The sequence below is a fragment of the Tasmannia lanceolata genome, unplaced genomic scaffold (assembly GCF_043159265.1).
Source record: "Tasmannia lanceolata isolate RefF3 unplaced genomic scaffold, GAP_Taslan_0.1 ptg000002l, whole genome shotgun sequence".
NCBI lineage: Eukaryota > Viridiplantae > Streptophyta > Magnoliopsida > Canellales > Winteraceae > Tasmannia > Tasmannia lanceolata.
The window spans coordinates 53,931,367-53,955,472 of NW_027518679.1; the positions used below are offsets into that span (position 1 = coordinate 53,931,367).

General features: G+C 42.8%; 2 protein-coding genes across 7 annotated transcripts in view; one reads left to right on the forward strand and one right to left on the reverse strand.

Annotated features, from left to right (window-relative positions):
• LOC143878948 (lon protease homolog 2, peroxisomal-like) overlaps window positions 1-24,106 on the reverse strand; it is a 41,276-nt gene that overhangs the window by 14,656 nt on the left and 2,514 nt on the right. For 2 of the 6 annotated variants that reach the window (XR_013251101.1, XM_077381164.1), the window contains exons 1-3: window positions 1,764-2,421; window positions 1,342-1,443; window positions 963-1,091 (exon numbers count right to left, since the gene is read on the reverse strand). The gene's annotated coding sequence lies outside the window, so the exon portion shown is untranslated. The other 4 variants (XR_013251102.1, XR_013251105.1, XR_013251103.1 and 1 more) reach the window with 4 other exon arrangements.
• LOC143893080 (uncharacterized) lies at window positions 15,157-17,169 on the forward strand. Its single transcript, XM_077398037.1, has 2 exons — window positions 15,157-16,182; window positions 16,444-17,169. The coding sequence occupies exons 1-2, from the start codon at window positions 15,157-15,159 to the stop codon at window positions 17,167-17,169; spliced, it is 1,752 nt and encodes a 583-aa protein (XP_077254152.1).

Sequence of the window (24,106 nt, forward strand, 5' to 3'; positions counted from 1 at the left end):
CTCCCCTATAAAATCTAATTTCACGATATTAATTTGGTTTCCCGTACAAATTTAATGCTATTATTTTGGGTTTTGATTTATCACAATGAGAATAAATTGCAATTAGTTCTTTCCTATTGAGAAGATTCCTGCCAACTTTGAATTTTAAATCTGTCACATCCTTACCTAAATCGGTTTTGCTTTGCCAATTACCACCTACAAAATTGCCCAATCAGATTATGATAGAATTAGCAAATAAGAAAATCAGAGGAGGGAATTCTTGGAGCAGATTTTCTATCCAAGTTCAAGTGCGTAGATTTGGTTTGTTCTCTTTTCCTTTTTACCTAATCTATTTATCCTGATTTTGTTTCCCTAATCTAATTATCCTGAAATTTACATAGTTAAATTGTCTCTTTATTAATTATATTTTGCTAATGTGTTTTCTTTTTGTTATTATTTTTAATAAACAGTGGTGATCTTTAGGACTCAATTTATGTTCTTTGCAGGATGCAACGTTATAAAATGTATGGATAGGTGACAATTCGGAGTATTCGCATTACAGAGAATGTGATGGTCATAAACATGGTAAAAATCTGTTTTACCAAATTAATTTCGGTTTCCCGCCCCTTAAAAATTAAATTTGCCTCTATAATATTGTGTTTGTTGCTGAATTTAATTTTACCTTATTTTGCTGCTCGCATTCATCCCCTACTAATTAGATTTGAGATAACTTCCAGTCATGCGTGTCCACTTTCTTCCCTATAAATTTGGTTTCTAATGACCAATCACGTTTTGCTTCTAAGTTCTAACTACCATAAATCCATTTTAAATTCAAATTGCAAAAAATCAGCCACTTTCAAATCTCTTTCCCTAAAATCTCTCCCATCCCGCAGAGCATAAAATGAAGCTGCGGGCGCTTGAATATTGAATACCAGCTTTGCAAACAAGAATGCAAGTCCTTTCTCAGAAATTATTTAAAATACCTAGAAATTAGGAAGCCCAATATGCATGGCTGAGCTTCTCCAATTGAAAGCAGATGGCGGAGAAGTGGAAGCGAATCCTCATTCAAAAGCATGTTTCAGAACGTCCTCCATTTTCGCAACAGACAATATCTGTTTTTCAAGTACATTAAGACAATGAGAACGCATTGGGTCATCCTAATAAAGAAGTGGCATGCTTATAAAGTCTACTCTCAACCTAATAATTGATAAGTAAATAGAACGGCACATTGATCAAAGGTCATTTTGGCCATGAAAAAATATTCCCAGGCTCAACGGCTAAGCAAGAGTGCACTCAACCGTGATGGAACATTTCTAAGCTCCAATATGTATGATACATAACTATTCAAAATATAAAACATACCTCCATGCTGCAACGAATATAAGATGGCACTTCCTCTAAGTCTTTCATGTTCGACTCAGGTAGTATTACTCTTTTGATGCCGTAATCATGTGCTGCCTTTATCTACAAATTCAAATACATAACATTAGGAAATTCCATCTTCCAATATTTGCATTAAAACAAGATCGTAAAATGGCTAAGCAGTTTGCTGGATGATTGATGCTTGATGGTAGGATTATGTTGAGCATAGGATATACTTCTCAACTCAACTCAACTAAGCCTCTGTCCCAAACTAGTTGGGATCGGCTTGAGCATAGGGTATACCTGTGCATATTAAATGTGTTTATATATGGAAGGAAAGAGTGAGGGAGGAAAAGATCTATATTTGTTTTAAAAAATAATAACCTATAGAAACATAAAAGACATAAAGACGGTAGACAAACCTTTTCTTTAATACAGCCAACAGCTAAAACTTCTCCCTTCAGTGAAATTTCTCCAGTCATTGCTGTATCAGGTCGAACTCCTCTATTACTAAACAGTGAAACTAATGCTGTCGCAATAGTGATTCCTACTGATGGTCCTTCCTTAGTTAAATCACTAGGATGCACATGCACGTGAATATCTGTATCCTCTAGCAAATTGAATTTCGTAGCAGCTAACAAGTTGAGAGCTGCAGCATTGCTTCTAACCTGAAAAATTATAGAATGTTTACAGTGAGATATAACCGTGACATATATAAATCAATAACTTTAAGTGCATAACTAAAAATACCAGTTAAAGTCTCAACAGGTGAGCCTGGAATTTTCTAGATGTTTAACCTCTTCTTTTCAAAGTGATGTTTATCCCAACCTCTTAAACTGAAATATATCTTCTAGTAATGAATTAGCAAGTAGGGTTCCCAGTTTCTAATGAGATACTGGTTATATAATATATAAGATACATCAGAAACCTGCATTTGTGAGATCACAAAAGCATATGAAACACCCTCACGACTGAAAATATAAATATATAGTATGTTTGTCATGGAGGGGAATGACAAACATACTAAACAAGCATATAGTCATCATCTATAATTCAAGAAAACTAAACAAGTATCCAAGAGAGAACAAAGATTACCCATGACAATGCAATAGCTATCGATTCAAACATAACAGGCCCAAGTAGCCCCGTACGTTGCAAATCACCCTTTCCGCCAAATTTTAAGGTTTCAACATGTATAACCAACCCTCCACCCGAGGACATACATGCATGGCCAATTGATTTACCAGGAAGTAAATTAGAACAATTGCCATAGCTGTCAATTTCCATGTCCTCTTCAGCCAGCGGTAGTGGTTTTGCCTTTATAAGAAGTTTCACCATAGCGCACAATATTAGTTTTTTTTTTTGTTTTAATGGCAGCGCACAATATTAGTCATCATCACGGAAATCAATAACTATGAGGATCACATGTCATGAAAATATATTATAAACATAAATCAGGAGATGTCATCAGTAACACAATCATCAGCAACCCAATGGTAAATCCAGAACAAAAGGAATAGGCAAGTAATCTAAGAAAAACGAAAGCAAAGACCAATATGAAAAATCACCATAAGCGACTCGTACATTACTAGACTTGGAGTTCCATTAGTTGATATAGTAGGAGCATTGACATTTCATGAAATTCAAGATAAGAGTGATGGCGGCATCTTTCTTTTTGTATTAAATTTTATTCCAATAATTTTAGTGCACCTTCATTATGAATATATAGATACATTATGCATCTGTATATATATAGGGATTTGCTAGTGTCCATCGCAAAAGGCATTTTGCGGATGATATGTTGCATGTGAGAGCAGCCACATAGGTTCAATTTCCAGCAGATTTTGTCTTCATTCAAGAGGTGGATGCTTTCACATGCAACAGACCATCCGCGAAATGCCTTTTGCGATGGAAGCTAGCAAATCCACACGTGGAGATCCGAAAGACCGGATGGGGGGCCCGTCTCCCGCCGCTCTCTCAGGATCGGGGTCTGATGGGGTGTAAAAAGATTCCCCACTCAAGGATCAACACGTGGTACCAAGGCAAGCCCACATGCTCATCACCCAACAAGGGGTAATAGGGTCATTACAGCCTAAAAAAGGAAAGATCAAGGGTAAACCTTGCCCAACCACAATCTTGCACCTGTCCAAGGGCATGAAGGAAAGGATAAAGTTTGATCCACTAATGGGCTCACACCTGTCCCCAAGGGTAAAAGGGTAATCCAATACCCAAAACTCCACTATAAAAAGCCTCCTAAGGCTTAAAGGTAGGGGAATCCCTAAAAAAGCCATCATCTCTAGCTTTGGTTTTCTCAATTTTGTGCCCATTACTGACTTGACTGTCGAAGGGCCCGTCCGGAGCTACGACTTCGGGTTGGTCTTCTGACCTTGTGTTCTGTGCAGGATATAATCCTTAATCAGTTCAGCAGTTCGGACCCGCCAGATCAGCTCCCTCGTCACTGCCTCATCTGTTATCGATTTTGGGCCTAACAGATTGGCGCCATCCGTGGGACCCGAACTAAAAGTTGTTCCAAGTCCCATTACAAATGGCAGGATGGAGGAGTAATCGAGTACGCCCTGGTCGAACAGTCCAGCCAGAATCACATCGCATGGCTCAGAACGGGCGGATCGCTTCACAAGTAGTTGCTCCCTGACAACAACAGAACGAAGTCTAGCCCGCTCAGAGCATCCAACTCCCGCTTCAGCTTCTACACCTGAGCAAATCCAAACCCTTTTCCAACAGATGACAACCCTTGTCAATTAGTACAAGAACCTGATCCAACAGGTGCCTGAACAACATCCTCCAAAAGTTTTCCGACCTCCGCAAGGAAGGTTGAGCCCCCTCTGAGGAAGAGTTGGTACCTCTCCGTCGTGATCAGACCCACCACTCCTCTTCGAGGCAAGTCCATCACTCCAGAACAAGACATGCACAAACATAGCCTCATCCCCGTCACCGATCCCGATCCCGCTCAGCGCATAGACACCGAGCTAGAGAGGATCGTGCAGAACATGCGAGATCTCGACACCGTCTAAAGAGCTCAGAAAGTCATTCAGACTCAGCGGCAAGTCCCACTATGGAGAGAAGGAACAGACCAGCTAGCCAAGTAGCGAGGAGAGCCGACCCAATGCTACGAAGAATAGAAGAAATAGATCATCTAATCGAAGAGCTGGCAAAGGATCATAATCGGCCCATTTCAAGACCATTCTCAAGCAGACCTCCCTTTACAGGTAAAGTATTACGCGCGCCAGCGCCCAAAGGGTTCAAGATGCCGCCAATCCCGCGATATGATGGAACAATTGATCCCGTGGATCACCTGGAGATGTTCAGAACCATGATGCTCCTCCACGGCTCTTCAGACGGGTTCCTTTGCAGGGCCTCTCCCACTACCTTGATTGGGGCTGCCAGAGATTGGTATTCGCGACTCAAGCCGAACTCAGTTGATAATTTCGAAGATTTTGGAGATGATCTGGTCTGACACTCCATGAGTAGTCGAAGGCAACGAAAGACAGCGGCACCCTCAATGGCATTAAGACAAGAGGACGACGAGTCTCTGAAAGCGTTCGTGAGCCGATTCAACAAAGAAGCTCTTCAAGTTCCGAGCTTAGATCATTCTGCCACCACGAATGCACTCCTTGCGGGTGCCGAGTCCAACAAGTTTCGACGTTCAATAGCCCGCCGAAACCCGCACTCCTTGGCGGATCTCATGACTGGAGCCGAAGAGTATATATTCGTAGAAGAGATGCTAGCTGCACTGGATTCGAACCGGAGGAGAACTTCGAAAGAGAAACCCTATGAAGCAACGTAGGGAGGATAAGCCTCCAAGAAGAGAAAGGAGCCCTCATAGAAGGGAGGAGAGCTACACGAGGGATAAGTCCAAAAACCTGAGTCCCAGCTCGGGTTAGACATGCCTAAAGCCTGAGGTCCACCTCGGGTTGGGCCTAATACCGACCTGCTCGGTTAGAATAAACATAAGTCCAAAAACCTGAGTCCTAGCTTGGGTTGGACATGCCTAAAGCCTGAGGCCCACCTCGGGTTGGGCCTGAAACGACCCGTTCAGTTGAAACTATAAAATGCTAATTTCTAACTCGATTTGAACGTTCTCACTCTGGACCAAAAGCCTGCCTTGAGCTAGGTCGAAGATCGAGTCGTTACTAATGCAACGAATAAACCTATCCAAAAAGGATTAGCTGAAGCTCGCCGTGATGACCAGTTCGACCAGAATTTGGCCGACCTGGATACAACACAGCCTTTCAGACTTGCCCATAGAGAGCAAGTGGCAGCTCTTCTAAAATCCAGTACGTCCATCCGTTCAGAGCACACATGGCCAAACATGATATTTCACTTCAAAATCCTGGTCGTCTAAAGCCGTTCAGAGCGTATATGGCCGAACATGTCACTCCAAAATCCAGTTCGTCCAGCCGTTCAGAGTACACATGGCCGGACATGATATTTCACTTCAAAATCCTGGACGTCCTAAGCCGTTCAGAGCATTTACGGTGGAACAAGTATTTCACTTCAAAATCCAGTTCTTCAAGCCGTTCAGAACATCTCCAGCCAAACTGAATATAACGCGTGGGTAAAACTTAACCTGAAGAAGGCTAAGTTGTAGCTCATATATTTTTCGGCAGACCTGAGACGGACGACCTGAACCGGCTGACCTGAATCAGTTTCCAGTTCATCCGTTCCTCAAGCCGACCAGGATATAGTGCGATGCGCTACAAGACAAAATTCTGGTTATCTAAAGCCGACTAGGATATAGCACGATTCGTTACAGGACAAAATTCTGGTCATTTGAAGCCGACCAGGATATAGCGTGATGCGCTACAGGACAAAATTCTGGTCATCTGAAGCCGACCAAGACATGGTATAATTCGCTACAAGATAAAATTCAATTTTGTCTTTTAGCAGATTACGCTATATCCTGGTCATCTTAAGCCGACCAGGATATAGGATGACTCGCTACAAGACAAAATTCTGGTCATCTCAAGCCGGTCAAGATATAACGTCATCCGCTACAAGACAAAAATATGGTCATCTCATGCCGACCAGGATCTTGCGCAACAAATTTCTGGTCATCTCAAGCCGACCAGGATATAGCGTGACAAATTTCTGGTCATCTCAAGCTGACCAGGATATTGCGCGATAAATTTCTGGTCATCCGATCAGGATATAGCGCGACAAATTTCTGGTCATCTCAAGCCGACCAGGACATAGCGCGACAAAAATCTGGTCATCTCAAGCCTACCAGGATATTGCGCGACAAAAATCTGGTCATCTCAAGCCCACCAGGATATAGCGCGACAAAAAACTGGTCATCTCAAGCCGACCAGGATATTGCGCGACAAATTTCTGATCATCTCAAGCCGACCAGGATATTGCACGACAAAAATCTGGTCATCTCAAGCCGATGTGGACCCCGATCCGAGAGAGGCGGGGGGACGAGCCCCCAAAAAGTCTCTAGATCATCCACGTGAAGGAGAGCTCCACCAAGGAACTCTCGAAAGAGTGCCCCTCACAGCATGAGTGGCGATGTGAGGTGAAATACCTCTCGATTAGAGGACTAGCCCGGATTCGAAACGTATCTTAAACAAAGAAGAGTCGCCATCCAAGGAAGTAGGCCCTGGATCCCATACTATGCTCTGTCACAACGGATAACCAGAGATACAAAAGGTCCGGCCTGATGATGAATGGGGAAGGGGGTTAAGCACCCCCAATTCGCCCAAGTGCAAGCACCTGGTCTCTTATGCCATTTATTATTAACCTTGAAAAGTTTTGGGCGAAAATCATATGAAATGGGAACGAATATCCCCGAGATAACGTCTATCTAATCATGCATGTCTCGGAGATGAATAATAAGCACACAAAATGTCACCTAAGAATAGATAGATTATGAATGTCATGCCTAATTGGTGTCTAAGTTCTGATGGGCAAACACATGCATGCTACAGCTAAAGGTATAAAGTCTGTACATGAAAGTAAGAAAACACAGCAAAACACACAACACAATACGACTCCAAACACGACTCGACACGACAAACCCTAGACTCTAATGTGATACTTGACTCGGACCAAGATGGCCATCCATCCCGGCTGCTCTACGTATCCCTGCCTTGGGAAGAATCAGAGTCGTCGTAGTTCGGCGGCCTATTCTAAACTACAATGCCTGACCATCTAGGACCGCTATCCTAGACTCGACTAGTTTTTAAAGCTTCTTGCGCTATTACTTAAGTTCAAGTGAATTGTAACTTTTAGGACTCCATGTATGCTCTAACTAATGCAGGTGGGCCCTACACCCTATGTGTGATTAGGCTGTGCGTCCTAAGGAAAACAATGGGATATCTAAGTGCATCCTAGTCTAGCCATCGGCTCGACTAAGTGTCTAACCGACCACGACTCGAGGCCTCTTAACTCTAGGGACACTCACACGACCAGACATGGCACTCACACCACCAGACACACGAAGCAACAACCTATGCAGGACAGACTCCTAACTCTAAGATACCCCAAACGTCTAGGACAGACTCCTAACTCTATCGGAAGATTTTTTTTTAAAATGGTTTGTAAGGTTATTTTTGAAGAATTTTTGTATTTTGGGAAGGTTTGAAAGGTTTTGAAGCTTATGGAAGTTTTTGAAGTTGTGACTGAACTCAGGATGCCAGCTGCAAGCCTGAGCTGCCTACGTACCCCTCAGCTAGGGATCAAGCCATCCGTAGTTCGGAACAGATTTTCCTAACTACTCTATAAAAGAAGGACAGGATCCTAAATTTTATGAAGGGCAGGATGGAATCCTATGACCCTATGAAGAAAGGACAGAATCCTAAACTCTATAAGGGGAGGACAGACTCCTAAACTCTATAAAGGGGTAGGACAGACTCCTAAACTCTATAGGGGTAGGACAGACTCCTAAACTCTACAAAGGGGTAGGACAAACTCCTAAACTCTATAAAGGTAGGACAGAATCCTAAACTCTACGAAAGCAGGACGGACTCCTAACTCTAAGAGGGTAGGACAGACTCCTAACTCTATGACGGTAGGACAAACTCCTAACTCTATGACGGTAGGACAAACTCCTAACTCTCCCCAAAGAAGAAGAGATCCCTCAACCTGTGAAAATTCTAATACAGGGAGAGAAGGGTTTGGCTCAAGAAGCATTCCGTCATAGCCAAGACCCGACAGGAAACTTCTGAAATCGATGGACAACCCCTCGAAAACCTATAGGAATCCTGAGATTTAAGAAAAACCCTAAAACTAAGAGAAGCCTCGAAAGGGAAGGAAAGAGAAAGGTTAAGGTGGGCTCTGAGTAGTCACATCATAACCCAAAACAGCAGTTGTTTTGGAAAGCGCTCTCTTTTTTTCCCTTTTTTTTGTATGCCTTCAGAAGAAAGAAGTTGGCAAGGTCACTACCCCCACTCCGATAGTTACTCAAGAATCATCTTGTCTCTTACTTGTAGAATATTCATAAGGAACCATGATAGTTTCCTATGAAAGACCCTGCAAAGAAGAAGTTGATTAAAATGGAAGAGACATGATGATTTTGCACTAGTACCGAGGTAAGTTGGTGCAAGTTCGAAGATATAGCAAAGAGAATTGGGTTGAATAGGGAGTGGTGCTAACACAATCGCTAAGCCCTTTTGTCTTTCAGTGTTCGAAGAGATGTCAAATGATCTTAGCGGTTCTTATAAGCTATACAAGGAAATGACTGCCACACCAACATATCTTGATATTTCCATAAATTGTTCAGATGTTATTATGGTTCACAAATGCTTCTTATAAGCCAATCATAGTGGAAGAGACAAGCTGAGTTGTGCAACAATTGAAACATGGTTGAGACTAATATCATTTCCCACTAAACAATTGATAAGAATTGGACAAGAACTAAGCACAACACACATTAAAATGCAATTGTGTTGTTAAAAACACCCAAAAAGGATGAAGAAGAAGCCCTATTTTAGGTTAGAAATATTGACAATACTATGGTTTGATAATTACACCAAGTCACCTATGAAGGTAATTTTAAGTAATTAGAAACATGATAAAGCTGTTGTTGGTGTCCATTTCCTTAAGACTCTAATGTTGGCATTACCATGCTTCAAATATTCTTGGGACTTGTTTTTCATTAACTGAACATCTATGAAACAGACAAATATTTGAATTGTTCCAACAATAACAAATCAGTTTTCTAGTGTATCGATTGAAGCATGGTTATTCCAACACTAGGCCTAAGGAGGATACCGGAAAAGAAGGGTTTCTTCTTTGATTTTGAACAAAGGGGTGAGGGCTGGGATCAAGGATAGGAATTACTCGTTTTAGGCTTTGTAATTAGAGCATTAGTAAATCGAATGAAATCCCAAATGGCCCAGCAGCAAAAGATAGATAAGAACAATCACCCCATTCACACGCATGAATTAAAAACAAGGGGTGATTGTTATCTAAGCAGCCAATCGAGATTGAACTGGAATTAACTTAACGAGAACTCCCATCCGACACCATTTTGAGTGGCTGATTCATATTGGAGCGATGAAAAGGACAGCAGCCAAGCTTTATAATAGGAAGCAACTCCCCCCAAAATCAAAGACACAATCTCCTTTTCTTCCTCTCTAAGTTAGTAATAACTCTAGACTAGAGAGCAAATCCCAAATCAACCCCATACTCCTTCAGATTTATCTAGAGGGGGGGTAAAGTGAATTCAGATCTAATGAGATGGGATCTATTTGGGTGTTTTTCAGGGGGGAAATGGGATCTAATGGAGATATAATGGGTTTGGATGGGGTGATGGCTGCACGGAAATGGGTTTATGGCGGTGGATCTCAAAAGGGGAGGTTTGGTGGTGAAGGGATGAGGTCAGATTTATTGTGGAGGTTGGTCGGATTCCAGCAATCCGACCGGAGAAGATGGGTGAAGGGAATAAAGAGGGTTTTGATAGAGATGAAGTTGAAGGTGAAGATGGATGAGGTGGCTGATGAGGGGATAAAGAATGAAATGGGTTTTTAAGATGATGGGGTGGTGGTGACCGGAGAAAGTGGTGGCTGGAATCGGGTAGGAGCTCGGGTGGTGGAAATGGCGATGATGCTGGGGTGCGGGACTTGCAATAGTGGCCGGCGGCAAGGCAATTGGCCGGACAAAATGGCCCAACTGCCCCTCTCCTTTTGCTCATGCTCCATCTTCCTCTCCCTCTCTGTTTTTTTTTTCACCCAAATGGGCTTTCTCCTCCCAAGCTCTAGTTCAACCCGTATAAAGGGAAATGATAAATTTCCCCTCCCCCCCTTTTATCTACTGGACAGCCCTCCTACCTAGTGCATTTGACTACTCTCCTTACCCTATAGGGTGGTCCAAGTAGAAAACAAGGTGAAAATTCCCTTCTCTATACATGATCCTAATCTTCTGATTTGATCCAAGGGACATTAGGGATTGCTTACAACATAAGCCATATGGGAATTACAAAATCACACTTATAAAGATAGCAAACCCCCTTTTCGCCTTGAATAAAGAAAATGATATCAACACACCAAATTTTGATATTTGCACAACCCAATTTGTCTTTTCTTCTTCCCTTATGATTTTTGCAGGGTATTTTATAAAATTACAATGACCACTGATGACCCCTTAAACGCCTAAAGAAGATAAGCTATCTATCATGTCATTTGGAGCTTTGGGGTACGAATAGAGGAGTGGTAATATCAAAACTCACAGGCATTTCACAATTTTTGCAAATTTCAGAAACATGGGTACGAGGACCAGGGTCGGCAATTCCAGGGTACAAATGCGATCTTGGGTTTTCCTGGGTTGTGAAAAATGTTCAATGGGTTAGGCAACAACAATATTTTTCAAAATTTTTGGGTTTATTTCTCACTTCGGGACCTTATTCAACCTCGGGGTTTTATTCGAATACGCGGGTTTAGGGCCCAGTCAAAATGGGGTGTCTACAGATGCCCCTCTTTGGCGGAGGGCGCTTGTCGCACGAATGCCAAAGCTGAAGAGACAACACATTTTGACTGGCTCAAGATTCCAAACAAAAGGGACGTAAGAGGATAACAAGATAGGTTGACGAGACAGATTCTCGTTGGACTAATCGAAAAAGAATAACAAGATAAATTGATGAGACAGATTCTCGTAAAGAAAACTGAGATGGTAAAACAGTCCTTGAAATGTTGATGAAATAGTGAGACAGACTCTCAATGAATGGCGAGACGGACTCTCGAAAGGATGGTGAGACAAACTCTTAATGGAACGGTGAGACAAACTCTCAATGGAAGGAAGAGACAGACGCTCAATAGATGGTGAGACAGACTCTCAATAGAAGGACGAGACAGACTCTCAAAGGATGGTGAGATAGATTCTCAATAGGATGGTGAGATAGATTTTAAAATTGAGAAACTATATCGGGATTTTCTATTGGAGGGTAAGGAGGAGGGAAAAAAGGTTGAAGCATTTAGTGAAGTGGAGTAAGGTCTGTTGATCTTAAAAAGGTGGCGGGTAGGGCATAGGGGGCATAGGTCGAATCCAACTAAGGACCAAATCGTTACTCAGTATGAAGGTTCGGGGTGAACAAGGAATCACTGTGGCTCACATTATTGCAAAGAAATACGAGACTAATTGGGGTGAATGCGTGGGTAAAAATCCGTCTTCCAGAAATGGATCAGGAGCGTGGAAATCAATTTGTGCTACACGGGATGAATTTCTTGCTAATGTCAGATTCAAAGCTGGTAGGGGAGTGGATGTATGGTTTTGTAGGGACCAATGATTGGGTAATACTACTCTTGCAAACCAGTTTCCAGAAATCTTTCGGCTTGCATTGAATCATGAGTCGAGGATCACAGATAATTTAGTTAGGGGCGACGGTATTAGCGGCAATTTCTGAGATATAAGGTTGCGCAGAAATCTGAAGGATTCTGAAATTAACCAATTTTCTTTGCTCATTCAGGCCTTATCTTCTTGTTACCTATCTAAACATGATGATGATAAAGGGATTTGGATGCAGACCTTCAAGCAGGTTTTTCTGTCAAGTCCTTTTTCCAGAAATTAAATGATGTTAATTCGTCGAGTTCTTTAATTGCAAGGGTACGGCGCATGGACACTCCGCCTCGGGTTATAGCGTTTACCTGGACGATGATTTTACGTGGGATCAATACTTGTGACAGTTTGAAGAAGCGAGGATGTCGGCTAGCTAGCTGGTGTGTGATGTGCAAAAAAATGGAGGAGAGCCTCGATCATTTGTTCTTACACTGCTCATACACACAAGTCATGAACGGGCATTCTAAGGTCTTTTGGTATGGCATGGGCGTTCCAAAAAAGGATCACCAGTGTAATTCTTGATTGGAATGGTATGTTCGACGGATGTCTGGGGCAATCTATGTGGATGGCAGTTCCATATGTTGTCGTATGGCATATATGGGCCGAAAGAAACAACAGAATCTTTAACAGCAAAGACAAGATGCATCAATACAAGGCGGTTGATATCAGACTATCTGTGACTGCTTGGTCGCAAGCTAAGGGAGGCATACCACATTCTGTTGGGGATGTATTATGCCGTTGGAATCGCATCATTTGTGAGAAGAAAAATCGAATTCGATTTACCCCCGATGGACCCCTCCTACGGATGGGAGGCACAAACTCAATTTTGATGGAAGTGCACTTGGCAATCCTGGACGGGCTGGATTTGGTGGTATTATTCGCGATCACAACGGCACCATCATCATGGCATATTCTGGGCCGGCTGGTATTTGTGATGCTAATGAAGCAGAGGCGACGACGGCATTGGACTAAGATGGTACATTGCCCATGATCTTAGGCCACTGATAGTGGAAGGTGACTCCATTAACACAATCACATGGGCGGCAAATTGGAGCTGTGGACCATGGCGGCTCGCTACCAAGATTAATGAGATTCAGGGCTCAGTCCGCACTATACACCCTAAATTAACTCATATGAGTAGGTCTGCCAACTTCGTGGCTGATGGTCTGGCTAAGGCCGGGGTGGAGCGTGATACCAATGTATTTGGAGGGACTGATCTTTTGGGGGATCACACATAAGTCATATGTAATTTTCACTTGTTTTGTTGTCGGTCCCTTATGGCGGGGACGTCTTGTCCCGTGTATCGTTTTGATCACTTAATAAAAATTTTGTTACCTTCTCAAAATACTCACACACACAGAAGAATTGGCACACATTGTTTTATTTTCTTTCAAAGAGACAATGCGAAGAGGTTGTTTAAATTTTTTATGCTTTGACGAGTGAATCATGGCGGAGGACTGGCAGAGAATCGAGAAGCTCAAAGAATCGAGAGAATCGAGATGCTCAAAATGGCGGAGAATTGGCAGTAACGGAGTATGGACGGAGGACTGGCAGTGCTGCAGTTGCTCCTATCATAATTTCAAATGGAGGGTTCATTGTCGAAGATGTTCGCAGGTCAATTTAAACCTGTCTTATCATTCCCGGAAAAGGAAATCATCCATTAATGAGCCTTGTCTTGGCGGTTGGCGGTTGGCGGTGTTCTTCCTGCAAAATATTTTAGCTTCAAATGGAGGGATAAGTGCCGTTGGTGTCAACGGCATGAAGTTCCATGGAAATGGGTTGTTCGTGATAGCTCGAATTCGGTTCCAAGGGACAAAAACGATGCGAATAGCGGCTGGCCTGATTCTGGTACAGTCTCCTCTCTTAAGGATTACGTGAATCCGGCCGTCTCCATTTCAGGTAAGGAAGTGTTTACCCGCATGGATTCCCTTAAAGCTTGCCTATTATTGAAGACAAATGATAACTTTCGGTCTGTTAACAGGTCTTTAGGTCTTTATTGTAATGCCCAAGGGCATACTTGTCTTTGTACTTCACTCTTTATTATTTATATTACATAAGTGAGAGGGAGAACCCTAACTCAATCTTTTCTCACTCTTTACTTTCTCTCTTTTCTCTACCTCTCTCAACATGGTATCAGAGCTCTAGGGCATGGATGCCTAGGGCCATTTTTATTTTTTTTTCCTTTCTTTCTTTTCTTTTCTTCTCTTTCCTTTTTTTTTCCCTAACCCTAACCTTAACCTCCACCTCCATCTTCTCCATCCCTAACCCTAACCATAACCCCTCCATTCTTTGCTACAGTACCCGCTATAGTAAATCGATACAGTAGCCGCTACAGTACATCGCTACAGTACATCGTTGCCGTTCCTGCTACAGTACCCTCTTTTCCCCACTCTTCCTTGCCCTAATCTGATCCATCATAATCTCTTCTTCCTCTTTTGGGTCATAGTTAAGCCCTAGATTTTCTTGTTCGGCTTGATTATTATCTTCATGGTGTTGTTCTGGATTTGTACTTGCATCATTGTGATGTTTGTGGCTCGGAGTTGTCTCGACTTTGTTTTTATGTCGTGAGGTTGTCTCATGCCTCCCTTATGCATATGTTGTCCTCACGAAGGCGCGGTCTATTAGCTTGCTTATAGTCTTCATCCTTGTCTCTACTTGCTCGTTGTTGGTCCTCTTCAGTCTTCTTCCCGGTCTCTTATGGAAGATATCCCTCGTATTGAGGACCCTGCTATTCGTATTCCAGCTATGGCTGCTAGTTCCCAGCCGCGTCAGGCTGCGTCGTCGTCTTTGTCTTCGGTGGATGCGTCATTCCCACCGATTACCACTTCCCGTCTTGATGGATCCAACTATTTGACTTGGAAGATTGCTGTGGAGACATATCTGAAGGCCGACGAAAGATTTCTATTATTCGTCGTGATCCCCCTCCTGAGACTGACCCTACCTTTGATGATTGGGATGTAGATGATGCCCTTGTTCGTACACTTCTATGGCAGAGTATGACCCCCTGCCATTGCTAGCACCATGATGGATCTCCCTACTGCCAAAAAGGTATGGGAGCACACTGCGGCATTATATTCTGATGAGGGGAATTTCACCCGTCTCTGCGACACTTATTCGCGCTGGATGGGTCACAGGCGTGGTGATTCTACAGTCCATGATTACTACAGACAGTTTGTCTCCTATTACCAGCAGTTGGATGCTCTTATGCCTCTCACCACTGATCTTACCACAGCAGCCAGACAGCGGGATCAGCTCCGTGTTGTTCATTTCCTTGAGGGTCTTGGACCAGAGTTCACTCATCTTCGACAGCACATCCTTGGGTCTGGTACTGTACCCACTCTTCAGGAGGTCTTTTTACGAGCTCAGCAGTGTGCACTTGGCATTACTGTTCCTACTCCCGTGGATGTCTCGACTACTGCTGCTTATGGAGCCGCCGACCGCCCTTCCCGAGGAGGAGGCACTTTTGGTAGCGGTCGTGGTCGCGATACTAGCCGAGGCGGACGTGGCGGCGACCGAGAGGGTGGCCGTGGAGGTCGAGCTCGGCCCTATTGTACTCATTTTAGGCGTGAGGGTCACTATCACGAGACATGCTTTGATTTTCATCCTGAGCTGCGTCACACTCCAGATCCTCGTCAGGGCCGTACTGCACATCTTGCCCTTCCAGATTCGCCTGCTCCTATTGACAACCCCTCACAGACACCACTGGCTACTCTGACCGATCTGATGGTCGTCTCTCGTGCCGACTATGATGAGCTACAGCGTTTCAGGTCTGCCAGCCACCCTCCTACTGCTGGTCTTGTTCAGCCAGGTAGTTCTCCTGCTTCGTTCCTCTCTAGTTCTAGCTCCTGGATTATTGATTCAGGAGCATCTCATTACATGACAGGTACCCAGTCATCCTTCCATGAATTTCATCATGTTGTTTCACGTTCTATTACTCTTGCTGATGGGAGTGCCTCTCCTATCACTAGTGTTGGCAGTTGTTCCCCTTCACCAGGAATTACATTATCATCTGTGCTCTGTGTCCCCAAGTCACCTTTCAGTTTACTTTCTGTTAGTCAATTAACAAAGCATCTTCATTGTTCTATCTCATTTTTTCCTTCATATTGTCTTTTTCAGGATCTCTCGACTGGGAGGACGATTGGCTCGGGCCGTGAGGTGGATGGCCTTTATCGTCTCGACTGCACTCCGTCCCATCCAATTCTACATGGCTCGGTCGATGCATACCAGTGGCACTGCCGTCTCGGTAACCCGCCTATGGAGCGTTTACGCAGGATTCCCTTCGTTTCTTCTTCATCTGTTAGGTCTTTTCAGTGTGAGGCCTGTGAACTTGGGAAGCATCATCGTGTGCCATTTCCCTCTAGGACTGTTAGTCGGGCTTCACACCCTTTTGTTCCTGTTCATTCTGATGTATGGGGTCCTGCGAGGACTACCTCTTTATTTGGATTTCGCTATTTTGTGGTCTTTATTGATGACTATTCACATATGACATGGACTTATTTAATAAAAGATCGTTCTGAAGTTTTTTCTGTGTTTCGTGATTTCTATGCTGAAGTTAGTAATCAATTCTCATGTGTTATCCAATGTCTTCGCACTGACAATGCAAAGGAATATTTCTCTTACTCAAATGGTTTTCAGGAATTCCTCTCTTCGCGAGGTATTCTTCATCAGTCCTCATGTGCTCATACCTTTCAGCAGAATGGAGTGGCTGAGAGGAAGCTTCGCTCCTTGTTAGATGGGGCCCGGACACTACTCTTTCAGATGCGGGTCCCTAAGACCTATTGGGCTGATGCTGTACTCACAGCATGTTACCTGGCGAATAGGCTTCCCTCTTCGGTCCTTGGTGGCACCTCTCCGTTCTCGATTCTTCGTCCTACCTCTGACCCTTTCCCTCTTACACCTCGAGTTTTTGGCTGTCTCTGTTTTGTCCACGTTCTTGGGTCAGGATTAGATAAGTTGGATCCTCGGGCCGAACAGTGTATCTTTCTAGGTTACTCTCGGACCCAAAAGGGTTATCGTTGCTACAGCCCTCGCCTGTGACGATCCTTTGTCTCGGCGGATGTTACATTCTTTGAGACTCAGTCATTTTTTAGTCCGTCTATCTCGTTGGATCCCTCCCCCTCTACACTTCAGGAGGATTCCTCGCATACTCATGTTCTTCCTCTTCCGGTTCTTCCTGATCCCATCCTGTTTCTACACCTCCGGTGTCTAGTTCCTCCCCTACAGTTGATTCTACTGTTATGCCGACGTCAGCGCCTTGTGCAGCCCCTCTACCTCCACCATTGAAGCAGTATCAGCAGCGGGCCAAATCTGCTGCTCATTCAGCCCCGCCCGAGCCATCATCATCTCAGCCGGAAATCCCCCCTTCTGAGGTACATTCTGACTCTCCCATTGCCTCTCGTACTCGGTCTCGCAGTACTGCTCATCCCATTTCCTCTTTCGTGTCTTATGACTTTCTCACCCCTGTATTTCGCAGTTTTGTTTCGTCTTTGTCCTCTATTTATCTACCTAAGACTCTACAGGAGGCACTTGATCATCAAGGCTGGCGGGCGGCTATGGATCTTAAGATGCAGGCCCTTCAGGCCAATCGGACATGGGATTTGGTCCCTCTACCATATGGTGCTCGCCCCGTTGGTTGTGGCTGGGTTTATGCAGTCATGCACCTTCCTGATGGCACAGTTGAGCGCCTTAAGGCTCGACTTGTTGCCAAAGGGTACACGCAGACATATGGGATTGATTATGGCGAGACTTTTTCACCAGTTGCGAAAATTCCTTCTGTCCGTGTCCTGCTATCCCTTGCTGTGAATCATGGCTGGCATCTTCATCAGTTGGATGTAAAGAATGCCTTTCTTCATGGTGAATTGGAGGAAGAGGTCTATATGGAGCAACCTCCTGGATATGTTGCTCAGGGGGAGAGATCTTCTCTTGTTTGTTGTTTGAGAAAATCCATTTATGGTCTCAAACAATTTCCGAGAGCCTGGTTTGGGAAGTTCAGTGCTACACTTATTCGCTTTGGCATGAAGCAGTGCGCAGTTGATCACTCCGTCTTCAGTTTTCAGTCTCAGGCTGGCTGTGTTCTGTTGATAATATATGTCGATGATATCATTATCACTGGTAGCGATACAGGTGGCATTCAGAGGCTCAAATCCTTCCTTCAGACAGGGTTCTCTACTAAGGATTTGGGTCGTCTTCGGTATTTCCTGGGCATTGAGGTTGCCTATTCGACTAGGGGTATCTACCTCTCACAGAGGAAGTATGTTCTAGATCTTCTTGATGAGACAGGTTGTTTGGTAGTCAAGCCTGCCGCAACTCCTGTGGACTAGAGTATGAAATTGCTCCCCGAGGAGGGAGTCCTGTTAGAAGATCCAGGGCGATACAAACGCTTAGTTGGTAAGCTCATTTATCTTACTGTTACACGTCCAGATATTACCTTTGCAGTTAGCGGTGTTAGCCAGCATATGAGCTCACCTTGCACTTCACACTGGGCTGCTGTACTTCAAATATTGAGATATCTGAAGAGTTCGCCAAGTAAAGGGTTGTTATTTCAGAGGCATGGGCACCAGAGAATTGAAGGATACACTGATGCAGACTGGGTAGGATCTCCGGCTGATAGACGGTCTACTACAGGATATTGCACCTTTATTGGAGGTAATCTTATTTCATGGAGAAGTAAGAAACAAGATGTCGTGTCTAAATCCAGTGCCGAGGCAGAATATAGAGCTATGTCTCATACGAGTGGCGAACTCATGTGACTACGTTCCTTACTTTCAGAGATTGGATTTCCTCCTTCTTCTCTAGCTGAGTTATACTGTGACAACAAATCCGCCATTTACATTGCCACGAATCCAGTCTTCCATGAGAGGACCAAACATATTGAAATGGATTGTCATTTCATTAGAGATTTGATTCAGCGAGGCTACATATCTCCTGTGTTTACCAGATCTACAAATCAATTAGCAGATATGTTCACGAAGCCTCTAAGTAGAGCTAAGTTAGTTGATAATTGTAGCAAGCTAGGAATGTTAGATATCTACATTCCAGCTTGAGGGGGAGTGTTAACAGGTCTTTAGGTCTTTATTGCTTGTCTTTGTACTTCACTCTTTATTATTTATAATACATGAGTGAGGGGGAGAACCCTAACTCAATCTTTTCTTTCACTCTTTACTTTCTCTCTTTTCTCTACCTCTCTCAACACAGTCTCTAAGGGCTTTCTGGATTTGGGCACAGAAAGCTTGGGACCACCCATCCCTCCCTTTTCCCTGCTCCCTATCAGAAGGGGTAGTTCTTTTTATGTTTGAATATGAGTCTCAGGCTTCTAAATCCTGAACATGGGAGACGTAACTCTTGGAAATCTCTCTCTCTCTCTCTCTCTCTCTCTCTCTCTCTCTCTCTCTCTCTCCATGGACTAAAGATTTCACTCAAGGGGAGGAAGCCCTTTGGGTTAATTTTTATGGCATCCCCTTACATGTGTGGGCTGTTTCGACAGTGGAAGCCCTTGGGAACCTATTTGGTAAAGTCTTGGAAGTTAAAATGGAAGGTTTCAATCAGCACTGTATGAGTTTCGTTTCAGCTAAAATTATGGCACCATGGTGGCTCTTCCATGGTTCTTGTATTAAAATTAGAGTGCTGGATAAGGTTTATGCTATTGGAGTCGATATTCAGAGGCAACAACATTCTAAAAATAGTGTTTTTCGGGCCGAGAGGGCCTTGGGTAATGATGCCTTGTACAAATCGCCACCGTTTGAGGATCCATCGCCGACTGAGGACTCATCGCTGGCCGAAGACTATTCCCATCCGTTGCACTCAAATTTCAATTTCAAAGTTGGTGCCCATAATGAATCAAAGAATGTCCTGCCGAGTTCTGCTCTGGTGCGTAGTGGTCTGAGGGATAAGGACTTTGCTGCGCCAAGGGTCTCTTGGGCAGATTTGTTTAAAAAAGGGTCTATTCAAGACAAGGCCTCGGTAAAAGGGTCTATTCAGGACAAGACCCCTATAAGATCTACTTGCCTCTTTTCTAAGCCTGACAAGATCGTCCCACAAACCTTCCATAAAAAAAGGCTTTTAGGGGGCGAATTCCAAGACGGCGGCTTTTTTCTCAAAAGTTAGAAAACTGATTGACTACCGTGTTGGGGGAAGATATGATGGCATAAAGGAGATGACTATCTGGGACGAGTCCCACAGAAATACATTGATGAATTTGCTGAAAGTAGTCCTGGGTTTGACTCCGAAACCTAGAAAGGGGGGAAAATCCAACTATTAAATTTTGCCAAAAGTAGTCCTGGGTATACTATTATCTATAGTCCTGAAATCCTAAAAGCCTTGCCTGGGGAGACGTATCGGTTCTTGGAAGGAATGGAACATTTAATGGTTAGGTTGAACTTTTAAATGGCTAAGTTGATGGTTTAAATTAGGAGATCCTTAAGATTATTTTCTTAAAATATAGATGGACCAAGATCCCCAAGAATCATCTTCCTGCCCTGGTGGTCGGAAGAGAAGCTTCTTCATGGAGATCATGGTGTTAAATATGACTCTTCAAAAGATAAGAGGAATGGTTTATGTCGATGAGTTAGCAGTGGCTAATGGTTTCCTTGCTAGAACCGGGAACCGACCTAAGGATAGATTGCATCGGAATAGAGTTTAGTAACACAATCTTCAGCAACCCAATGGAAAATCCAGAACAAAAGGAATAGACAAGTAATCTAAGAAAATCGCAAGAAAAGACCAATATGAAAAATCACCATAAGCGACTCCTACATTACTAGACTTGTAGTTTCATGTGTTGATATATTAGGTGCATTGACATTTCATGAAATTCAAGATAAGAGTGATGGCGACATCTTTCTTTTTGTATAAAATTTTATTCCAATAATTTTAGTGCACCTTCATTATAAATATATAGATACATTATATATGTGTATATATACAGGGATTTGCTAGCGGCCATCGCAAAAGGCACTTCGCGGATGGTCTGTTACATGTGAGAGCAGCCACATAGGTTCAATTTTCAGCAGATTTTGTCTTCATTCACGAGGTGGATGCTTTCACATGCAACAGACCATCCGCGAAATGCCTTTTGCTATGGACGCTAGCAAATCCAATATATATATATATATAGAGGAATATGTTGGTGCGCTTAAGCGCACCATTTTTTTGGTACACTTAAGTGGTTATAACGCCTCCCATTCGTTTAAATGTTTGGGTCCCGCTTAAGCGAACCAATGGGAGGCGTTATAACCACTTAAGCACACCAAAAAAATGGTGCGCTCGACACTTTTCTCATATATATATATATATATATATATATATATATATATATATATATATATATATATATATATATATATATATATATAGGATATATGGTTTGTGAGCTAGAGCTCACAAAGCATATATCCCATAGTTGGTTTAGTCATCCAACCCATTAGTTTTATAGGTTATAGTTATGGTTTATGGTTAGGGTTATGATTTGTGGAGGTTTAAAATGGATGGCTAGAAATTACGCTCCTATAGATCGGATGGTTAGGATTATGGTATGGAGATGGTTTCTTAGGAACATCCTATCTATGTGAGGTGCTATAAAATGAATGGATGGGTCAAACACCTATGGGAGATGAGGTATTGTGTGTGTGTGTGTGTGTGTGTATATATAATTGTATCAGCAATTGCTTATATTTTTAAAAATTTTAAATGGTTGCAATTAACACTCAGGAAAAAAGGCAATATAATGTGCTTGCATCAACCTTTAGTATGGCAATATGACAATGTTTGTGGTTGTCTGGATGGAATGAATTCTTCCCTGATGTCTTTTATCTCCCGACCATGATATGTTACACGAGCTTAGTTTCATCCACATTCCCTTCACTCGACACCAACTATAAGTCATCTAATAAATACTGACTAGGTGATGGGGACCATCAAATTGTGAAAGCAAAAAACGAGAGGCATGGTCTTTGGTAAATTTGTAATCAAAGAAGTGTTGGTGGATTCATGGTGATCGATGGTGGATTCCATTGACAAAGAAGCAAACCCTATAGATAGATTCATAGGGCTCGGAGGTGGATTCCTTCAAGACACTCAAGGTGGATTCCCTGAGACCCCAAAGGGATTCCTTTGGTAACCAAAAACTTAATTTACCTAGGTTGATTAGACAAGTGTCAAATAAGGAAAGGAGCACCATTCTTAAAACAAGGGACTGCATACTACATATAACATTTTCCTCACGCACGCACACACACACACACGCACACACACATATTCATATTTAAATTTTTAATTTTGAAAATTTTATTTTATTTAAAAAATACTGAATCCGAATCCTACTTTTTAGGGCTTGCCGAATCCAAGACCTCGAATCCGTGTCGGATCCCGACACGCGAATCCGAATCCATGCAACATAGGGTGAATTAGATCACAAAAATTCAACTCCAAAAAACAAGAAAGAAAAAATATCCTTATTTCATTTAATTTGGTGTTTAAGTGGCTATAATATGGGAACAAGGAGGTGTAAGCGATGTCTTTATTGTCTTGGAATAAATTGTCGGTCCATTTATGTATAAATTGAAGTTACAGCCATAATCATGCCTATTGGAAGGGCGTGCATTTTGTTTTGGTTTTGATCATAGCATGGATCTGCAACATAGATTCAGCTCTCTCTCATACTTGTACATATGTTTTAATTTTTTTTTGTATGGAGCTGATTTTTTTTTATATACCCTGCTTGTTATCCTTCATTGGCTGTTTCAATTCCCAAATGTGACGAGGCATTAACATTCAAAGAGGAAAAAGAAATTAAGTAAAGTATGCACATACCTTTTTTTTTTCCTATATCACCTGATCCATATAGCTAGTTAGCCTGCAACCAATAAAAAAATGCGGTTATAAGAAGGGAGATGGTATTTTAGAGATTTTATATGGTGTGAGCCCAGATAGTCCGGCATTTTCCAAAAAGTATTGTACAGCATACACCATTGGATGATCTAAACCATCTATTTGATGTGCCACAATGTAAATACATTGTGCCCCCAAAATCATTTCTATAGGATGATCCCAACCCTCTGTGGGACCCTCGAAGGAAACGGCGAGATGAAACCCCGCGGCCTCTCGATCTCCACAAGAGTTGGAGGGCTCCGTGCAGCTCTTTAAATGTTGTTGCTCTCGCAATCTAAGAATAATGGCGTGCGATACCACTGGATTTGGGATCAAATGACCCGAAATCAAGTCGTACCTAAATTAATGTCCCCCATACAGATCCAAGGAATTCGATGGGGATAAAGATAAGAGTCGCCATCTAGGATTAAGGCCTAGAACCCATAAACTCTGTACTGAATGAAGGCATGTCGACGTTTCCAAAGTGAAGGGTCCGCGCATGGTTACGAATGGGGAAGGTGTTAGGCACCCCATTCGCCCGAGAAACTAGGTCTCTAATGCCATTTTTATTAGTTTTAAGGAATTTTAGGCGAAAAGGCGTAAAATGGTAACAAGCATCTCCAAACGAACGATTTATCTACAAAAAAAGTGGTCCCATTTTGATCAACTCGCGTGCAACCCCAATGTTGCATGACCCTAATACCTGTCTCCAACTACGGCTAAACAAGTATAATGCTAGGAAAGTAGTAACCAAACACATGCTGATAAAGATAAACATGCAATTAAGCAAGAGATAGTTCTGAGCAATAAGCAATCAGAGCAGTAAAGTAAGCACTCAAGCATGCATCACTAAGTAGGAGATAAGACTAAGCAGCAAATAATCAAAGAAAGTAAACACACTAACATGCACCTAACTACGCAGAAGATAATGCAAAGCAGTAAACAACCAAAGCAGTAGAATAAACATACTAGCATGCGAGCCTATGCAAAAGATAACAGTAACCAATCACATGCTGGAAAGTAAGCAAGCTGAGAGTAAACACAAAAGAAACTAAAAAATAACACACAATAAGTCAAAAGATGCAAGAAAGAAAAGAAATTGGGAAATAGA

What these genes read in the sequence shown, in the direction of transcription:
- LOC143893080 (XM_077398037.1), top strand. Translation starts at nt 15,157, where the DNA reads ATGGATCTCCCTACTGCCAAAAAGGTATGGGAGCACACTGCGGCATTA. An exon ending in CACCTTTCAGTTTACTTTCT is followed by an intron (nt 16,183 to 16,443) that starts GTTAGTCAATTA and finishes AGGTCTTTTCAG; the next exon opens with TGTGAGGCCTGTGAACTTGG.